Raw genomic sequence first — 15,218 nt, forward strand, 5'->3', positions numbered from 1 at the left:
CGTGAATTCAACAAGCAGAGAAAAAGAAAAAAAGTATATCCAAACTGCTGCTGTCAAACGGGACCGTACAAGTTGTCGGGAAGAAGATTTGTTTACAGACTTTTAAAAAAAGAAACACACATTCAATAACAGTCATGGCGCTCACCGACGCGGACGTACAGAAACAGGTAATGTAAACAATGTTAGACTCGTAACTTTGAAGTTTAAACACGTTTGTCCCACTGACTCATATAAAAATGAACGGTAACGTTAGCTAACGAGCTAGAGGCCGTGTTTACACGGTAACTGAAAAAAAACATGAGCTACCGCAAGTTCAGCCTTATTGTTCGGCACTTTCATCAAGCTTTATGTCGTTCGTGTTTCGTTCATTCAACAGAATTGTGTTAAATTGTATGAGTTATCATCACAGGTAATGGCCACGGTTGGTGTTTGAGAAGTAAAATACTTTAAAGCGTTTTTATATCTGATATGAGTTCAATTTAAAAGCTTGTTATGTATTGTCATTTGATTTATATACATATATAGAGTTGACACACCGTTATAAATCAAGAACTTTGTGTGAACTATTGACTGTTTAGTGTACATTTCTTGTGGCAGATCAAGCACATGATGGCCTTCATCGAGCAAGAGGCTAAGGAGAAAGTTGAGGAAATTGATGCAAAGGTAATTGAAGCCTGTCTGAAGTCAGTCAGTTACTCTCGTGGTTTTTTGCTGCAGCGCGATCCATAAGATACCTTGTGTGTCATGTCTGGTTGTTCGCAGGCGGAGGAAGAGTTCAACATCGAGAAAGGTCGCCTGGTGCAGACTCAGCGGGTGAAAATCATGGAATACTTTGAGAAGAAGGACAAGCAGATTGATCAACACAAGAAAATGTGAGTTGTTGGACATTTATAACCAGTTTAGACACGCACACACACACACTTTACAAAATCCCTTTTTGTCAAAATCAGTGAATATCTCCTCATGAACCCGCCGCTACGTTGTCTAAAAGTGATATTGACAATAAGCCTTCTCAAGAATCATTGACTCCACCTTTAAAGTGTAGTGACAGACAGAAGCTCAGCTTATCTCGGATAGATAGAAAATCAAAAGTGGGTTATTGCTGTTTGCTGGTATATGACATTCTGTATGGGTCCTTATTAAAGCAGAAGTGAAAGAGCCTTCCACTGAAAACACATGACCAGTAGGGTGTGTGTACTGTGTAGAGCTGTCAGTTTTCTCCAGTGCTACCTTGTGCAACATCCTTCTCTCCACAATAAACAATCAGACATTTTTTGTGACTCTGGCGGCCCTGAATCATGGTCTCCAGATGGAATGGAGAGGCTGGCGATGAACTAATATATACTAGCTGCATCAGGAAATTGAATCAGTTTCCTTCCTCTCTCCAGCCAGATGTCCAACCTGTTGAACCAAGCCAGGCTGAAGGTGCTGAAGGCCCGCGACGACATGATTATGGTGAGGAGATCAACCCCTTTATTCAGATAGCTTCCACCAGCGCATTACAATAAACAGGAATGGACTTTTTCCCGTGGCCCCCTAATCTTTGTAAAATAATATTTTACCTGTGACCGCAAACAAGGATTTTGTCCAGCTTTTCCTTCACACTGTATAATATAAAAATAAAAATAAATTCTAGAAATAATTATTTCATTCCACAGTATTTCTCCAAGGGTGATTGTGAGGAACATGTTTATAATATGATTGTAAAGTAATCTAAATTAATCAGTAACACTGACTGCATTCTCATCTCAGGATTTGTTGAATGAGGCTCGTCAAAGACTTGCAGAGATCGCAGAGGACCCGGCCAGGTACTCTGTCCTATTGGAGGGCCTGGTGCTTCAGGTAAACTCTCCTAACCGCTCTCAATCGAGGATAGAAATACATTAACAATTGAACTGTTTGTCGGCTCACTTATGTTTTGTGCTTTTCCCTTTCGCAGGGATTCTATCAGCTGCTAGAACCTAAAGTAACCGTCCGCTGCCGAAAGCAAGATGTAGAAATGGTTCAGGTGAGCTTGAGCTGACTGTAAAATTGTATGTTGCAAGTTATTTAGGAAAGCGCCTGTAATTACAAGTGTCTCCGTATATTTTGTTTCATAGCCGGCCCAAGCCTTCATGGGGCCCTAAGCGAAATATGATTGGGGGCCCCTCTCCAATGTTAGCGCTGCTGAAACTATAGATTTTTGTTAAATATCATTCACACACCCACTGTTTTCTGCTAGTGCCTCCACTGTGCAGCTGTGTGAAGATATTAGACAGCCGAGATTCAGACCCTCCTAGGGGGGTCCGGGGGTATGCTCCCCCGGGAGATTTTTTTAACCCTTTTAAAGTGAAATGCATGAATCTAGTGCACTTTGAGAGGACAATTAAGAGGCTAAATCTGAGAAATTTTGTGTGAACAAATAATTTGGAGACACTGGGTCAGATGCATTAGAAGCTATTGAAGAAGGACACATGGATTTTCCATAAAAATATTAATATAAAATAAAATATTATGGAGGGTCCTCTGGGTTGGGCTTGGAGCTCTTTTTCTTTTACAGGACATATTTCTCTGTAATATAGTGAATGCATTTAAATGCAGTGAGAGGAACGAAGCAGAAGAACTCTGTTGTCCAGCTACTGTATCTTTTTTTCCACAGATGAGGCTGAAATAGGCTATAGACTATACATAGTGCATGGGCAACTGAGGGCAGCCCCATTTCCAATTGTTTTTAAATAAACTCAATACACACTGTGCATGGATGTGAGCGTGACATGATCAGATAATTTCAGATTACCTCCCAGATGAACTGATTACATTTTTAGGCTATTAAAGCCACTACGAGTAACATGGCACGTTGGCGTCCCCTTTGGACAAAAGCGGTAGTATTTTTACGAGGCCAGCTGTCGTGAAGCTGCTTTCTAGCTCGTGCCGGGCGTGCGAGATTCAAATGATCAGGAAGCAATATAGTGCATGTCCGTGTGTTGAAAGTGTGAGGGCACCGGACTCTTTTCGGCTCCGTGAGAGTGGTTAGTGACACAGCATCAACTAATGCCAGTCAGTGCTACACACACCTGATTGCAATGAGTTGATGCAGTGTCACCTCTCACGGAGCTGAAAGATTACGTGTCTTCACAGAAAGTGAATGAACGAGAGACGGCAGTTAGTATGGATCACGATGAGGTAATGTGTTTATGTTGTTGTAAATAATGACTATTTCAGATGAATAATGGTCATCTGATGATGCTGGTGAGGCAAACTTTGTTTTAGTAGGCTACCGCTCATTCATTTAGGAGTCTAGTTCGCTCCGTGAAATTGTGTATACGTTGCTTGGCAACGCCCTCCCGCCTGCCTATCTCTCCCTTTTAGCTTTTCTTCATTGCATTTTTTTTTTCTTTGATGGTTCAGCCCCGTTATCAGTCATTATGACGACAAACAACTGTCTCAAACAAGGCTCCCGCTCCCCTTCCCTCACCTGGAGGGATAGGCTTTTCAAATCGCGTTGTTGCGCCACTCTGAAATCTGCGACCAATATGGATATGTGACCATAGAGCATGCACGCGTGAACCGAAAATCGGACTGGGTGTGCGACCTGACCAAATGCAGTAATAAAAACTATATACAGTCATATGAAAAAGTTTGGGAACCCCTCTCAGCCGGCATTATAATTGACTCTGCTTTCACAAAAAAAAGATAAAAGTGGTATGTCTTTAATTTACCAGGAACAGCTAGGTACTGGGATGTTTTCCAAACAAAGATTTTTTGAAAAGCAGTATTTGGTTGTATAAAATAAAATAAAATGTGAAAAACTGGCTGTGCAAAAATGTGGGTACCCTTTTGGTTTTGTTGATTTTAATGCCTGTAACAGCATGTAAAACTGATGACTTTGAACACAAAGTTGGTTGGATTATGTTGTTAAGCCTTGAACCTCATAGAAATGTCTGTTTAATCATGAGAAAATGTATTTTAGGTGCCTAAATGCAAGTTGCACTTCTCTTTGACTCTCTGCTGAAGTGAGACAGAATGGGATCATCAAAACAGCTCCCAAAAGATCTGAAAAACAAAGATTGTTCATTGTCATGGTTTAGGGGAAGGCTACAAGAAGCTTTCCCAGAGGTTTCAATTGTCAATTTCGACTGTAGGGAACGTTGTCAGGAAATGGAAGGCACAGTGGCAGTTAAACCCAGGCATGGCAGACCAAGAAAAAAACAGGAGCGGCATAGGTGGAGGATTGTGAGAATGGTTGCACACAACCCACAGATCACCTCCAAAGACCTGCAAGAACATCTGGCTGCAGATTGTGTATCTGTACATCGTTCAACAATTCAGCGCAATTTGCACCAAAACATCTGCTTTTTATAAAGACCAAATAACTTAATTTTCGTCTCATCAGTCCAAAGCATTTTCTTCCAATATGAATCTGGCTTGTCTAAATGAGCTTTTGCATACTCCATGCAACTGTATCTGTGGCGTGGGCGCAGAAAGGGCTTCCTTCTCATCACCTGGCCATACAGATGTTTTGGTGCAAATTGCACTGAATTTGTTGAACCATGTACAGATACACAATCTGCAGCCAGTTTAAAAGATATTTAAATGTTACTCGGAGCTGCTTTAAGTATCTAGACCAAAACATTTTATTCCTTTTTTTGTATGATAACTTACATAATATGATGTTAATATCAAACACATAAACAATTATTTTTTTTTTTTTGGAGGGGGCCCCCCTGGCGGTCGGGGGCCCTAAGCGACCGCTTAGTTCGCTTATGCCTCGGGCCGGCTCTATTTGTTTCATTAATAACATGCGTGTGTTGTGTTTTATGGCTTGACAGGCTGCAGTAAAGAAGAACATCCCTATCTACAAAGAGGCAGTGAAGAGCAACATAGTGGTCAGAATTGACCAGGAACGTTTTCTTCCATCACAGATGTAAGCTGATCCAACATACTTAAACATCAATTCTTACCATCGGATGTTGTCCGACATACTAATGTGTATACCTTTTTTGTTTTCTACAGCTGCGGAGGAGTTGAGGTATATAATGATAATGGGAAGATCAAGGTTTCTAACACATTGGAAAACAGGCTGGAGCTTATGGCACAACAGGTAGAGTGACATTGACGGTTTACCTAAAATCTAATTCCACCTTTCATGTAGTGCCTGCTGTTTGTCTGCAGATGGCAGCACAGCCAACTGTGTTTTCCAGTGAGCCTACTGGTTGATTAGGAGGGTTATGAATAAAATGGAGAATATACCATATGTTGGAATTATTAATAATAACAATAATTTGGAATTTACTGATTCTTATTCTTTCTTGGATTGTGTATTCAGGCAATGCGGGGAAATTCATTATTTAGTATATTACAGTTATTCCTGCTAAGCAATTAGATTTATTAGTTCATCAGCTCGTGCTTTGTATTTAGTGCAGCTGCTCTAGATAAACTGTAAAAGGTCAGAGAGAATTTGCCTGGAACTTGCATCCCCATTGGTGTTACTGTTTACATTCTGCACACAGCTGGAGACACAGAAAAGAGTATCCCGTTCATATGTGGAGACGTTTTGTGAAGTTACAAATAAGCTGAGGAGTAAACGTAAACCCGTAAACAGGACACTTGAGCCTCAACAGTCGTGGTTGTAACCAGTCACATGTCTATGTACAGTAGGTGACAGTATTGTTTGTAGTTTTCTTCCATCAGCATAGAGAGGCTTTATGTGTAAGTTTTTTTTTTTTTGGAAATTAGATAAAATTATTAGTCAAACTTCCTTTTTTATGTGTATGGGAAAAAAAGGAAAGATATATATATATATATTAAGACATGCAGTTCTCCACCAATTTAATCCATTAATTCATGCAGGTTTTCCTTTCAGTTTCTCATGTGTACCTATCTGTATCTTGACTTGACACTTGACAGATGATGCCTGAAGTCAGAGTGAGCTTGTTTGGTGCCAATCCCAATCGCCGGTTCCTGGATTAACGGCGGCTTTGAAGAGAGCAGCGCGGACACGGGTGGAACATATAAGGTGAACACAGACCTTCATCACAGTGAACAAGAGTCTGTACATTCACCTACCAATCATCAGGGACAAATACATCCCTGTTTTACTTAATGGGATACCACATGTGTGTTCAATTATCTTTTTATTTTTGTACTAATGGACTGAGTAATAATTCAACAAGTGCACTTTCTCAGATGTTAAAGTGCCTTCTACTTTACCTCTCAAGAGGTTGTCTTCAGGACTGCTTTAAATTGCAATGCATTGCAAAGATGTGTTCCTCCAGTTGTTTTTTGGGTTGTCTGTTGCTCTTTACTACTTGATTGAAGTAACCAAAGTTACATATAGGTCACCAAAGAGGCACATTTCATTGCACATACTTTTTCTACATGTTTGTTGAAGTGTATAACAAGGTTATGTTTGCCAGACATTGGTGTTTTTTCAAACAGTATGACTGCATGTGTGTGTGTTTGTGTTTGTGTGTGTGCTGACAGAAAAAGGATGTTCAACATTGTTCTCAAGGACTTAACATCCAAAAACCAAAGAAATAAATGTGTGTGAAACACAGAAATCTGCATGTATGAGATATCTTTATTTACAGTTTGTAAACAAACAGTTGACTCAAGCTATGTTCACTCTACAGTGAGAAAATGTAGTAACCTAAATACACCAAACACTAGTCAAAATGTGTCTTGCATTAAAAATGTAAAAAAAAAAATCTTCCAGTGCCACCCAGTGGACTAAAGTAATAGCAAACAGTTGGCAAGACAAGCTGCCATACTCCTTCCATGGGTCTAACAAATATAATTGTCCTCGCTAGATTGGACTCAAGTACCAGTTCAATGTTTCAACCCACCAGTTCCACTGAAACATTTAAGACTTACAGTTGTGAAGCTTAAAAAACTACCATCAATGATAAGGCTTTAATTGCAATAGTTTTCAGTTATTGTGCGTAGAATAAATCACACAGAGCAACATATGTGTTATGTGTTACTTAGCGGTAAAATCCGCACTAGGCTTCTCTGGTGTTCTATGGAAACCCTTGGGAGTTGTGTAGAAGAGGCTTTGAGACCGTGGCCCCGTAGTCTAACCTGTGGCATCTAGGCAGGAAGTGAGCTGTCTGTAAGTGTATATTTTACGCCTTTACAAGGATTAAAGCATTACCATCAGATTAACCAATGACCTCAGGGAGACTGGCAGGCAGCGCCTCCCAATCCAGTGAAGGAATCCAAGATTACAACTCTGGCCTCACGGATGGAGTGGGAGGAATGCACAACATGATTGGCATTAGTAGTAAAAACAGATAACCAGTTCACTTCAGACTAATAGCATCAGCTTCTGGTAAAGATTGTAAAGGGGAATTTGTCACTTACATAAGGGACTATGCACAGTTCTTTGTTATGACCATACAAATGGTACGATTGGTAGGCATTTCAGTTAGCAGCCTCAAACAACATGCAGCGGCTCTCTCCTAACAACCAGACAGAATATTCTGTCTCAGGTGAAAGGAGCAGCACCCAACATTTTGCAGCCACCCGCCGGGATAACCAAGACAATTTGGGACACATACTGTACCCTCGGATTAGTCACACTCATGCACAGGACCATTGTTTAACCTACAGAACCCTGTTGACAGCATGTAAAAGACCTAGAGAAATGGGATTAGTGTGAACCCATCGGCCCACGTATTAGTAAATAGAATCCCTTCATATCTCACACAACTTCCTCCTTTAGTCAGCAGATTGTGGCAGCGCCCCCTCCCCCCTTTCTCTCTCTCTCTCTGTATTCATCGTTGGCTCGGCTGCAACTTCAAGCAGTGAATTATCAGTGCAGAGACTGCACGACCACCGCCACCAATGCCAATCACCACTATTCCAGAAAACCCAGCATGGCCTCCCCGACCCCGAGGAAGTAGACACCCTGCGCAATGCCAAAAAGAGGAGCAATGACCAGTGCGCGACAAGTGGCACCCTTCAGGAACGCTGATGGGCCCTCTCGCCTCAGGATGCGCCTGCAAAAGCACACACACACACACACACACACACACACACAGGACAACGGGGTAATGGTGATGAAAATGTTACCAGTTCTTTTTACACTTATTACAAAATATTTAAGGGCAACAAATGTTTAATTACAGGCTAAAGTCTTACTGTGTGCAGTCGATTATGCCTCTGTATGTATCCTCCCCCACACCTTTTTGCAAGGTCTGCAGACGAGTCTTGATGACTGTACAGGCATTCAAAACACAGAGTGTACTGATCAGTGTCTGTTGAAGCAACAAGCAGCCACTATTGCCAAAAATCGCAGCATAATGATAAATGCTAAGATGTAGGTTAAGATAGACGTAGAGAGAAGTAGAGAAAAACTCTGAAGTAGTGAATTAACCTGGTAATGTCCTTTGCACGTAAGGACTAAGTCTGAAATGACTCCCTGTTTACTATACAGGGAACTGTTTACTGTCCAGCGTTTTATCAAAGGGTTGTAATTCTGAGTGTAGGCTACATATTTTCATAATATAGTGCCCTAATGAATTCCGTTGTAAAACAAAAAAGCATTCATGGCATGTAAACTACGCTCCACTAATAATGCTAGTAAATTACATTTTATAGATTTAAAAATGAACATTATGTGACCTGAAGCTGGCAGTGATTATGTAAAATAATAGCGAGGTATGTGCCCAAAGTGAGGCTGTAGCGACAAAACAAGGCCCGGGTCTGTTTATTGAAAATAAGTTTTCATTTGTAAGCGCAAAATTGTGTTTTGTTTCTTCTTTGGCAAGTTACATAGCTTTGAAACATGTTTTTAACGGGCCAAATTGGATTGCAACAGTGATTGTGTATATAAACAACACCTGCTATATTTGCAAGTAGAAGAGGCTTATTATATTAACTTTAGTCACACCATCTCCTGTTTTACCATCTCTTTACTTTGTTTGTTTCTCCCACTCACCATCCAGTGGTGTTACAGCCACAGCTGCCACTGAGCCTGCGCCGCAGCCTGCCACAAAGGACTGCCAGAATGGCGACCGGGCCTGCACATCACCCACTCTCTCCCGGCCAAGCTTGTTTAGGTTGGCAAACAGCGGGAAGTAGATCATTGAAAAGGGCACATCCCTGAAACATACGTTTTTAAGAAAGGTTAAGAATACACAAGACACAGAGAAAGGACTGGGGTGGCTGAAAGCAAAGCGGGAGGGGAGGAAGTCACAGGGGAGGGAAAGAGACATGGCCCCATTCAACTGCAATAAAGCAGACAGACATAGCTGCAGGAATCTATTGATCGGTGTTGATTGGCAGAGGCGTCAGGAAATGCAACCAGCGCAGCATGAGTTATGCAACGTAAAATCAACTCATTAAAGCAGTGATGAGTGAGTGTAATGAAATGAGGGACAGAGCTGGTGGACACAAGCAACTGTGAAAAAAGCATAATGTCCTGAGTGTCACCAGTGAGATAGAAGACAATGAATTTGGATGGACACAAACTATGGAAGACGTCTGGAATTATACAACATTTGATGGATAAGGACCAACAGTACGCTCTTCTCTTGCTGCTATGTTTTTATGTTAACAGGATGTCACAATGGTTCACAGTTTAAGAAAAGAAGAGACAATTAATAAACATGCGTGAATGTACAAGTGTGTTCATGTCTTTGTGTATACCTCATTAAGGTGGCTCCTGCCCCCCTGTAGAGGCCGGCCAGTCCACGAGTCTTCAGAAGCTCCACAGTGATGCTCGTGGCTGAGGTTCGACTTGGAGGGTTCCGTTGTACTGGTGGCGGGGCCACCAACGATGGGGCTGGACCAGGAGCCGCCGCCTGAGGTGGGGTTGGAACAGGCCTCTGTGCAGCTGAAAGTCACAGACTCCACCAGGTTAGATAACACATGCAGGCGAAAGGCTGGAGGCATTATGTTCTTATGTTGTCCGTACATATGTTCATGTGTCTGTCCATCTGGGCTATTCTTGTGAGCGCAATATCTCATGAATGCTTTTTCTTCAAACATGGCACACATTTCCACTCTTATTCAAGGATGAACTGATTAGATTCTGGAGGTCAAAGGTCAGGGTCACTGTGACCTCATTCCACATAAACACAATATCTCAAGAACGCTTTGAGGGATTCTTTGTCAAATTCTGCACAAACTCACATTTGGATTAGATGATAAACTGATTGCATTTGGAGTTCAAGGTCACTGGGACCTTACATATTGTGAATACAATTTCTCATTTCAAAATGTGGATTCTAAATAACATGAACAATCATATCGGGTCATATTTATTGAGAAACACAATACATTCCTCAACTTACACCAAATCAACCATAGTATAAATATGTGAAAATTGTCCAGGGATGATTTACCTCCTAAATAATGTCTTCCAAGATTTCAGTGCATTGCATCTTTTTGTACTAATCTGAATTATGACTCTCTGCATCTTGGTGTTTGTACAAAGTAAAAGAAAAACCCTCACCCAGCCTCCCTGCATCCTGCAGCTGGATCTTAAGCATCTCCATGGGAGTGGTGACCACCACCTGACAGGTCCCAGCCCCACACCCTGCCAGTACCTCTCCCCACAGGGGCAAATGCCTGGAAACACGGCAGAGAGTCAAGAACTTTGGTCATAACAGGCCATGTGTTCATAGTGCAATACAGGCAAAACATTAATAATTACAATATTGACTTAAAGCTAAGTGGAAGTTTGGAATGCTTGGTTTCATGCGGCACAATGAAAAAACACATTACTAAATTAATATTAAGTACTTATTAGCTAAAATAAATCTAATATAACATACTACAATCAGGAAGTCACATTTGATGCTTTTCCATAACATGGCTCTATTCTACTGTACTCAACTGAATTTCCACTAATTGAGATCGAGATCTCATTTATAAGTAATACCGGAGTACAAAATAAAATCTCAAAACAGAAATACATTCAAATGAAAATCAACACACCCATCCTTTGAGAGCTTTTGTCTGAAAACGTCATTGGCTGCCAGCTTGATGGCTTTTTCTGGTGTGACAAGAGTGAGGTTTACCGCTGCACCTGTAAAAGACAAATGGCCAGACAGGAGTCACAACACAATTCCTACTAAGGTTCACAAATACAACAACCCTAGACAGCAGCTTATGGCTTACCGTCGAGGGGCTAATGGCAGTAGTTGCTTGATATTATGACGGAAAGATTGAGGGCTCACAGGAGAAACAACAGCGTGGGTGACCAGATTAGGCTTCTAACATAGGACACGTATAGTGTTGTTTGTCACAGGGATTAGAAATGCAAAGCATACCTCTGTAGCATCCAAAGTAGCCCTCTGAGCGCACCGTCTTTGCCAGGCAGTCCAGCCTTTGAGGACAAATAAGAAGAAATCAATTCACATTTTGTCTGTTTTTTATATAACTTAACAATAAGGCTTACATCCTAAAATGCACCATGACAATATCCATATATTTCAACATGAACTCTACTGATATCCAAAATGAGTAGTATTATGTTTCACTTATATATGATCACTGGTCTGGCCTTTACCCAAATACACCATGACCCTCTATCCTCTAACAACAACAAGCTGAGCAGGAACCAGTGTTGTCTGTAAACTGTACGAGCAGAAAGACCCAGCCCTGTAATTGGGCCCTAAATGGACTAAGTTATCCAAGCTATTTTTCCATCTCTGACTCACAGTGGAAAACCACAATCTGGGATATTTGTGATGTTTAACACAGGATGGCCACGCCCAATCAGCCACTGTATTGATGCCCGCCAGATGTGAGCAGTTAAATGTCAGAGTGAGTGTCTTTTAAGGACACAGTCTTTCATTTCATTTATTCTTTGCATCTCTGAATTAGGATTTTTCCAAATTAAACTTAATCACAACAAGCTGACGTAATTGGAGTTTAACTGCCTTCGACCGAACTTTTTTCAGGATTTTAGTAAATCCGTGATAACAATTCACCATCCAAAGTAACCACGACGGCCCATCAAAACAAAACACAGACAGTCTACAGCCGTGATCCCATGTGTGAGTTTTGTACAAACTCACCAAAACACTGGACCAAATGTGGGTCAGGGTGTGTTTAGCTGTGCTGCTCCACCCTCTGAGATTCATTGGAAAAGTATGTAAATACCACAATATTCTGACTCATTTGTGGCACAAATTGGCGAGTTCTGTTAACCAGAAAGCATGTTGACCACTGTTAATCATCAGCAAATATTTTGAAGATGTTTTATAGTTTAGGGACATTAATATTGGTTTTCTTATCATTTGAATGCAAAAAATAAGAACAGAGCTTCTGCAGACCTTCCCCAACTTTAACGGTAAATATGAATGTAAAGGGTATGTCTAAATGACATCAATGAAAACGTATCAGTGAAGAATGCTCAGAGTAATGTGACAGCCCTTATGTTTGTATGTGGCTACGGTTGACAGTAGTGGGTTGACTATGGACAGGGGAACCCATACTCACAGTCCTTTGTAGACTTGGACGCCCTGCTGGTTCTGTAGGCGTGTCTTGGCCAGGTCAATGGGAAATACACATGTCACACCAACCAGGCCTGCCACGCCCCCATTAATCAGCTTAGCGGGGAGGCTGCGGAAGGATCAACATAGACACACGCACACATGAACACAGACCCATGTCGACGCAGTCATCGAAACAAGCCATGCAGAGGACATGTCCATCCATTCACGGACAGAGACAGAAATAAACACACGCCCACACACACACGCCCACACACACACACACACACACACACACATAGAGAGTGCAGAAGACCAACATTAACACAGTAGCTGCTTACCAATTCATTCAATACAATATGTCTGTCTGCATTAAGCCAAACAAACATGGGTAAAGATACTTACTCAACCTTCTTCTCCGCCATCGTGCTTGTATTTGGGCTCCAGGCCCACCACTTTTCTCCTTCACCACCTCCACCTACTCCTCCTCTTCACCTTTGTCACCTTTGCCTCTTTCTTCTCGGTGGTACAGCAGGGGTGGACGCCCTTTTTTTAACTGTTGTGGCCAAAACCACCAATGTTGGATCTGGTTCTTCTGGCTACCCTTTCCACTTTTCTGTACCTCACAGCAAAACCCAGTCTCCTTCCCACTGCCTGGAACCATAAAACACATGCCGTTAATATGGATTATACTAACTTGTACAAGTGAGGCCAATGTTTCTGTTCTGTTCCATCACACATGCAATAGGTATTTACTTTCTCAAAGCCACTTTTGAATAGATGTTTGTGATGGCTTTATAGAGTGAATATTATTGGGACAGAGGATTGACACACCCCACATTAACAATCACGGTCTCTAAAATCCAAACTCGGTCATTCATAAATGTGAATAGCGGCATATAGGACTCCCACACAGAGACAGAACACCTTGAGTCTCTCTAATCCAGCCAGCTAAAAGGGATAAGAGTATGTGATCTAGCAAGGAGAGCAGAACTGAAAATGGGGGCTGGCTTAGCGGTATTCTTTTACCACCTGTGGGATCCAGAATTTACAAAGGACTGAAAGGAGATTTGGAAGGTAGTTGGGGAAATTAGTTTGACAGGTTGTTTTTTTTTTCTTGTCGTGCAAGAACAATAATTTCTTAGTCTATCTCAAAAAGTGTTTATCACAGATAAAACAACTGCTGTTGAAACCTTATCTGGGGTCCACAGCTCTAATTTTCCTATACTATGTTCTTCGTTTCTCTCATTCTCATTCTCTTTCTGCCTTTCTCCTTCCTGATTTCCTTCAGCTCCCTAATTAATCTCTCTCTTAATCTGTCCAGCCCCATTTTTACCACTGTAAACCTTCACCGTCCTCTCCACCGGGAGGGTTTTATCATCTTTATTTTAATTATCTTGTTGTGCTCCCTATCACCTCAACTTCATTTATCTCCAAATATCTTTTCCATCTATGTCCCCTTCATACTCTGTCCTTTCCATTGCTGGATCCCAGTCAGTCACATTCTACACATGCCTCTCACTGAGCCTCTTTCTGTGAAACTTTCTTTCAGCTCAGCTCCTTTCAAACACACAGTAGTGACCCTGCCAAAACACAGACACGGGCGCCTCACCCCAAAGCCAGCCTCCAAGCTCTCACGGTCCCCGGTTATCCCCTAAAAAACTGCACTGGAACACCCTGCTCAAACAGTTCACACAGCACAAGCCTTCGCTAGACAGCTTTCAAAGAAAAGGAAAAAATTCTTAATTTTCTTCCATCACAGAGACATAGCAGTGGGGAATGGGGGTCTTACCTCTGCCGGTGCATCCCACAGACAGGATCAAGCTGTCCACTTTCCTTTCACTTCAACAATGCATGCAGCACTGGTAGTCAAGCGAGAGCGATCTAAGAGAGAGAGAGAGCCACCACTCAGGGGCCGTTGCACAAACACCAGCATTGTCCTGCTGCCTAAGTCCCTCCCCCTCGTGGTGACTCCCTGTGTGACACAGCCCCGGCAACACAGCTCTGCACTAACACAACTCGACATAAACTCATGCCTAGTGTGGAGCTGCTGCCTTAACACACGCAACAGGGACAAATACCCACAATAAACAGTGTCTTGTTTCTGAGACTATATATACACGTATATACACAACATGAAAAGTAACACAAAAAAGGCTGCACATCAGTAATGAGCTCTCTATTCTGAAGTCCTGGTTATATAATAGCTCAAGGACCATTGAATTCCACAAATGTTCACAGACTTCCAATTAGTACCGAGTTATTAGTGATATACCGATGTGATTATAACTGTTGAGGACAGGGTTTTTTTATCAATAGGGAATGTGTAAAAGGAGGTAGTTAAACAACAAAAAGGTTATGTAAGGACATCAACAAAAAGAGCATGTGACTGCTAAAGCAACCACTCATTGCCCTTAAACTATTTTTTCATGAGCATTGATTGTTGTATTGATTCATGTTAATGGAAAAAAGGCAATTAGTACCAGTGATCATTTCACTCATCAGTAGAGAAAAACTTTAACGTTTTGGTATATTATTCTATTGTTCCTTATATGTTACAACATATAAGGAAGTTTATTTGTAGTGACAATAGAAAACTTGATTGCTGCCCATTTCTCAATATGTAGCATTTAATTTGGTTAAAGAGTGCTTGTCTGTTTCCAACCAAGAGGGGAAGCAGCCAGCAAAGTAGTCCATGTCTCTTTTACAATAGTAGACTGTTCCTCACATTTGAACTGAGGCGGAGGAAATCTTTATTAGAGGATTAAATGGTGTGTAATATAAGACAGAATA

At 41.5% G+C, this 15,218-nt stretch overlaps 2 protein-coding genes across 2 annotated transcripts; one reads left to right on the top strand and one right to left on the bottom strand.

Annotated features, from left to right (window-relative positions):
• The first annotated feature begins 38 nt into the window (after positions 1-38).
• atp6v1e1a (ATPase H+ transporting V1 subunit E1a) lies at positions 39-6,543 on the top strand. Its single transcript, XM_080028169.1, has 9 exons — positions 39-167; positions 598-663; positions 763-872; positions 1,389-1,455; positions 1,753-1,842; positions 1,940-2,008; positions 4,809-4,903; positions 4,993-5,080; positions 5,887-6,543. The coding sequence occupies exons 1-9, from the start codon at positions 135-137 to the stop codon at positions 5,947-5,949; spliced, it is 681 nt and encodes a 226-aa protein (XP_079884295.1). The 5' UTR covers positions 39-134; the 3' UTR covers positions 5,950-6,543.
• A 4-nt stretch (positions 6,544-6,547) lies between these two features.
• On the bottom strand, positions 6,548-14,321 carry slc25a18 (solute carrier family 25 member 18). The gene is made up of 10 exons (XM_080028168.1): positions 14,218-14,321; positions 12,831-13,079; positions 12,433-12,555; positions 11,259-11,314; positions 10,924-11,014; positions 10,439-10,554; positions 9,631-9,817; positions 8,921-9,084; positions 8,122-8,197; positions 6,548-7,979 (listed from the first exon to the last, which is right to left on the bottom strand). Exons 2-10 carry the CDS (start codon positions 12,848-12,850, stop codon positions 7,838-7,840), a joined length of 975 nt encoding a protein of 324 aa, XP_079884294.1. The 5' UTR covers positions 12,851-13,079; positions 14,218-14,321; the 3' UTR covers positions 6,548-7,837.
• Between the last annotated feature and the right edge of the window lie 897 nt (positions 14,322-15,218).

Source organism: Ammodytes marinus (genome assembly GCF_949987685.1).
Source record: "Ammodytes marinus genome assembly, chromosome: 5".
In the NCBI taxonomy this organism is placed as follows: domain Eukaryota; kingdom Metazoa; phylum Chordata; class Actinopteri; order Uranoscopiformes; family Ammodytidae; genus Ammodytes; species Ammodytes marinus.